Source organism: Nannobrachium achirus (genome assembly GCF_963921795.1).
Source record: "Nannobrachium achirus genome assembly, chromosome: 5".
Taxonomy (NCBI): domain Eukaryota; kingdom Metazoa; phylum Chordata; class Actinopteri; order Myctophiformes; family Myctophidae; genus Nannobrachium; species Nannobrachium achirus.
Window position 1 is genome coordinate 49,487,561 of NC_137814.1, and position 6,044 is coordinate 49,493,604.

The window sequence follows — 6,044 nt, forward strand, 5'->3', positions numbered from 1 at the left end:
TTAAATGTAACCTACAATTCCAAGTGCTTGTCAGGGTGGGGGTCACCTGTTCAAAATGTTTATTTTGGGGGTCATGGCCTAAAAATGTTTGAGAACCTGTGGTATAGAGCATTAACACATTCATCCACCAGAAAATAAAAATAAGCGAATATTCGACATCGGTGAACAACGTCGAATAGTGACTTTGATATTCGAATATTGGAATATTTGGTGAATGCCCTACTGTGCTCCACTGTACTCCACCCACCTTGTCGGTTTGGTTGAGGGCTGCGGTGAGACTCAGGTTGTGCTTGCCGTAGCTGGAGGCCATCTGGAGGGCGTGGCCGTGCCTGCCGGCCTCCAGGGACACGTCCCCTCTGACGGCCGCCGTCCATAAGGAGCTCAGGGAGCCTGAGACCTTCACGCCCTGCTTCCCCAGCAGGCCCCAGACACCTGCCTGCACGGGGGCACAATGGTCTACCTTTAGTCATCACGCGTTGAGTCATCATGTACTTTTATTACTCGGTCGTCGTGTACCGTTCACCACAGCGGTGGTTTAGGACGGATCATGTGTTCACGTGTGACATCCTCCTGAGGGACTGACACAAGCACATGCCGTTGAAATTTGTTCTAACAGCTGTTGCAAGTAGTAAAATAAAAGGTAATGGCGGCTCAGCTCCTACAATGCCAGGTGACGAGCCGAAAGGCAAAGCTCTCTGTCTACCGAGTAATCTTCGTTCCTACTCTCACCTATGGTCATGAAGTGTGGGTCATGACCGAAAGTATAAGGTCGCGGGTGCAAGCGGCCGAAATGGGTTTCCTCAGACGGGTGGCTGGTATCTCCCTTAGAGATAGGGTGAGAAGTTCAGTCTCCCGAGAGAGACTTGGAGTAGAACCGCTGCTCCTACACTTGGAAAGGAGTCAGCTTAGGTGGTTCGGGCATCTAGTACGGATGCCCCCCGAGCGCCTTCCTAGGAAGGTCCTCGATGCACGTCCTACCCTGTGGCAGACCAAAGACCAGATGGAAGGATTATATCTCCAAACTGGCTTGGGAACGCCTCGGTATACTCCCTGAGGGAGTGGAGGAAGTTGCTCAGGATAAGGAAGTCTGGAGGTCTCAGTTGGAGCTGTTACCCCCGCGACCCGATTCCGGATAAGTGGTTGAAGATGGATGGATGGATGTCAGGGTCCCGCGGTTAAAATGTGATTATTTTGGGGGGTGTCGCGGTGGCCTGAAAAGTTTGAGAACCACTACTCTATATGGGGATTCGTGTTTTTTTTATCTCTATTTGCACTGTCTGTCCCACTCGAGACAGGAGTCCAAATCCCAGGTAAGGGCAGTAGGGCTGACAATGCAAAAATAGCTACAAGCTTGCAGCAAGGCACTGAGTGCCACGCTGAAAGCTTGTAGATCTGCTATTTTTTAATAGTTAAAGCATAAAATAATGGTTAAAGTAATACTGAGTAATAATGCGTAATACTGCGTTCCAGGTCTTAATGAGGTTAAAGGAGTAGTTCACCCCCAAAATGACTTTTTTTCTATTGATTAGTCACGCCATGGAGAGTAGAGTTCAATAATATTTTTTGTTTTTTGTTGCATTCCTAAGACAAAAATTTGATTTTAGTAAATTTACCCCCATTGATTCCGGATGGTGACCCGTTTCGAAACGGGTCACCATCCGGAATCAATGGGGGTACATTTATTGTTATCACATTTTTGTCTTAGGAATGTGACAAAAACCAAAAAATATTATTGAACTCTACTCTCCATGGCGTGACTAATCAATAGAAAAAAAGTCATTTTGGGGGTGAACTACTCCTTTAAGGACACTCGACACCAATGCAACTCCTTGCAACTGCCATTAGGGATAATGGTTGGGAGTAGTTGCAAGTAGTGGTGAATCATTAGTGTGGTTTGGCCTTAAGACATCAATCTTACAGATTGCAGCTTTAATGTTCATTATTGATTGTGGTGCTGACCTTGAGGTAGGTGACAGCTGGCGTGTAGAGGTCCAGGCGGGCCTCCTTCTCTCGGCCCCGGTCCCGGTAGAGAGCGTCCAGAACCAGGTTGCGGATGGTCAGCCACTTCCGGGCAGTGAGCTCTGAGGTCAGCTGCAGGGTGCGAGGCGTGGGCTGGCTCAGCTTGTGTGAGCTGTAGACGTACAGCCAGGGGGTGTCCATGTTCAACGAGCCTGGTCCAGAAAAAAATCACACCCAGTGTGAAGTGAGCGGTGGTCGTGCTTACATAACGTCTTCAATTGGTAATTGGTGATGTAATACAGGCTACACACACACACACACACACACACACATTGCTATGGCAAAACGCTGAGGAAAAAGACTAGGGTATAAGTCTAGGATGTAATTGGTGATGTAATATGACTACACACACGCACATAATGCTATGGCAAAACGCTGAGGAAAACACATTTCTATGGCAAACACATTTCTGAGGAAAAGTGGCTACAGATAGGTCTAGGATGTAATTGGTGATGTAATATGATGTAATATGGCTACACACACACACACATATTGCTATGGCAAAACACTGAGGAAAACACATTGCTATGGCAAAACGCTGAGGAAAAGTGGCTACAGACACACGCACAGCCACTCTATGGAGCGGTTTACCACCGCTCAAAAATAATACTAACTATCGAGGTGCCAACTTGTGCCTCACGTACAAGCAGGCCACACATGGCCTAGTTGTGCGCAAGCAGAGCGCGCCACGAGGTGTGCACTGCTGGCCTCAATGGATGTTAATGAAGACATTACCAAGAACGCTCTTATATACCAAACTCTGCTGACATCACCAGTATCATCACCAGGAATGCTGGTCCCTCATTGGCTGTTAATGATGAGACACCGATAGTACATACCGGTACATACATTCCCAGAATTCCAGACGTTTCAGGGGTAAGGTCTTCAAAAAAGGAAGACACCTACATACATACCCAGCCGATTACAGTACTTGCACACTCTGCTTGCGCAAGTAACTAGTGCCCCGTTTTCATTGAGCAAAACTTCTGGAAGTTTTTGGAGCGGTGAAAGCGCTCCCAATAGACAGGTATGTCCGTGGGTATGTGGGTGGCTGGCTGGGTGGCCGTGTCCGTCCGTAGCCTGGCAATACCTTGAGTGGCCACACACAACACACTAGTTAAAGGAGGGGCGCTGTTTTGTGCAGGCCAGGCACACTCACCACTCACTCACAGGCACAGTTTACAGTTTACAGTTTAGGCATTTAGCAGACGCTTTTAATCCAAAGCGACTTACAATAAGCAGATACAAAACATCACAAGATAATATGTCAGTACATCAACAGCAATATAACAAGTGCAAATGGATAATAGATATAGAACATATAGAATCAAAAACATAGATCTAGAACACATAGAATCAAAAACAGATACACACACACACAGGGTATAGCTGCTCAGATTCACCGCTCCACTTCGAACCGAGGTTTGATTTTTTCAAAAATGACAGCAATTTTGAAATTCACGGCATGTGAAAACGGCCACTTATTTTGTGTTCCGGAAGTTTTGGAGTTTGACAGCAAATGACCTAGTAATTTTTGCTTAAAGTACCGTGAGAATACAAATTTCCCTTCTGTGAAAACGCATATTGTGATTTTTGATGTTTTTTTGACAAGCAGGTGCGTAAGGAGCCAATAATAACAGTTAAATAATTGTATTTGGGATTGAAAACGATCTGAATGTGAATGGGATATACAGTAGAAATAAAAATACAGCTTCGCCTTGCATTAGGGATATAATTATTTAGGCTATAGAGTAAGAGTATAGTCGCATTGTGACCATGGCTGGCTGCCTGCGATTGCAATGATTTCTCAACGGCAGCTCCTTTTGGAGAAAGGAGAAACAAGCTGTTCACAGCTAATTTAAAGCCCACAGGTGCAACACGTTGCATTAGATCCTTTCTGAACCTTATATGTTGTTGTTGCTGAGCATGAAGAATATTTTGTTTAGTTAAATCCATTTGTAGTGTTCAGAGTGAGAGAGAGACAGGCACCGATGCCACCGCACCGAACCATGCACCGAACCGTCCTGGGGAGGGAGAGTGTTTTTTTGTTTGTTTTTTCAGGTCTTTCAATCCGAGTGTTGCCATGTCTGCTAATTATAAGCGACTCTGGGCTTGATTTCCGTAAAGTTGCTTGTATATATTGATAATTGCTGGTTGCGTTTTATTTGTTGTGAGCTTGTAGATCGGCAATTTTCAAGTAGCTGATGCGGCGATGAGGGCATGTGAAAACACCCAAAAAACGAAACTGCAATTATACTAATTATAATTAATAATAATATATTTATTTTGCAGGAAAAGTTCCGGAACTGCAATGAAAACATGCCTTTGAACTGGACTCTGTTGAGGTGCCAACTTGCGCCATGTGCACAACTAGGCCATGTATGGACTACTTCTGTGCAAGCAGAGCGCGCCATGAGGTGCACTCACCACCGGCATCACCACTGGCGATGCCAGTGACTTCACCACTGGCATCACCAGGAATGCTGGTCCGTCATTGGCTGTTAATGATGTCATTGCCAGAAATGCTGGTCCCTGATTGGGCTACGGGCTTAAATATGGGCAGGCACCGGGGCCCGGGCAGTCACCAGCTGGCGCAAGTAAATACCAAATATGGGGCCCTTGAAATAAAAACAAAAAGTTTGAGAACCACTGTTGTAGTATATTTACAATTGCCCATGTATGGAGATCCATGATGTCATGATGAATATGACATCATAGTCCGTCCTCTTAACCACTAACGTTAACGAGCACTGCGTCTTGGTAAACGGGGAAGAAGAGGTGCAACAAAGATGGTGAGATTCTTCTGCCTGCAGTTCAAAGCCACTCTGGAGAACCTGACTGATGTGCGGCCGGAGGGTGACAACTTCCGCTGGTTCCTAAGGTTGAAGTGCGGGAACTGTGGCAAGGTCCCGGACAAATGGAGCCACGTGACGCTGGCGGAACGCAACACGTTGAGAGGAGGCCGAGGAGGGCGAGCCGGCCCCGGTACCATCACCAGCGCTAGCTCGGTGCTGAGGTGTCGGCGGTGCGGCCATGAGAGCTCCCTGGACGTCCGGGAGGGCAGTGTCCGGCCGTACGACGCCCAGGACAGCAACACCTTCAAGACCCTGGTGACGTTCGAGTGCCGGGGAGGCCTGGAGCCTGTCGACTTCCAGCCCCGGGCCGGCTTCACGGCCCGGGGAGCCCGGTCCGGAACCACGTTCGCCGACATCGACCTGCTGGAGGGGGACTGGAGTGGCCACGACGAGGAGGTCGGGGAGTCTGTGGGGATCCACGAGGTCTCTCACCAATTCATAAGAGCTGAATGGGGGAGGGGACACGGTCGCGTACAGCCTCACAGCTAGAAGGTCCTGGGTTCGATTCCCGCTGGGGACGCAGTGGGTGCTGGGGTGTTCTCTCCTCCACATCATCAGTGCCCATACCCTGGTGGGGTTGGCAAAAGGGCCTTTCTGTGTAGAGTTTGCATGTTCTCCCCGTGTCTCTTAGGGTATACCCTCACAAAATAACATGCAGTAAGTAATCCTGGTCTCTATACTGCCTCCCCCTGGCCAGCCGGGGCGTCTGATGGAGGGGAAAGGAACTGGTTGGAATAACATGTTCCTTCCACACGCTACGTCCAACCGGGGAAACTCCCCCCTGTCAGGTGAAAAGAAGCGACTCCTCATGTATAGGAGGAAGCATGAGGTCAGTCCGTTGCTCTCCCCAGGTTGGCAGAGGGAGTGTAGCGCCCAGGATTACATTTGATAATTGACACAGGGTGAAAAATGGGTTACAAAATCGTGGGATAAAAGTTTAAGAAAAGATAAGAGCTGAATGAAAGTATCTATGAGATCTACGAGGTCACTCACCACTTCATTAACTCTAGAACACTGAGGTTAATTTTGCCACACCATCACTAATATAATATATTAAAGTACATCCATACTGTACAAGGCAATTTGAGGTACTCTTGAGGTACTAATATTTCAACATAAAAAAAAATAAAAAAATAAAAAGTATCATGGGGGGTCCCTATTATGGCCCCT

At 47.5% G+C, this 6,044-nt stretch overlaps 1 protein-coding gene across 1 annotated transcript; it reads left to right on the forward strand.

The window, feature by feature from the left end:
* Window positions 1-4,808: 4,808 nt before the first annotated feature.
* On the forward strand, window positions 4,809-5,363 carry LOC308285142 (CXXC motif containing zinc binding protein-like; the record flags this gene model as incomplete). The annotated part of the gene is made up of 1 exon (XM_080725859.1): window positions 4,809-5,363. The coding sequence occupies one exon, from the start codon at window positions 4,809-4,811 to the stop codon at window positions 5,361-5,363; it is 555 nt and encodes a 184-aa protein (XP_080581985.1).
* Between the last annotated feature and the right edge of the window lie 681 nt (window positions 5,364-6,044).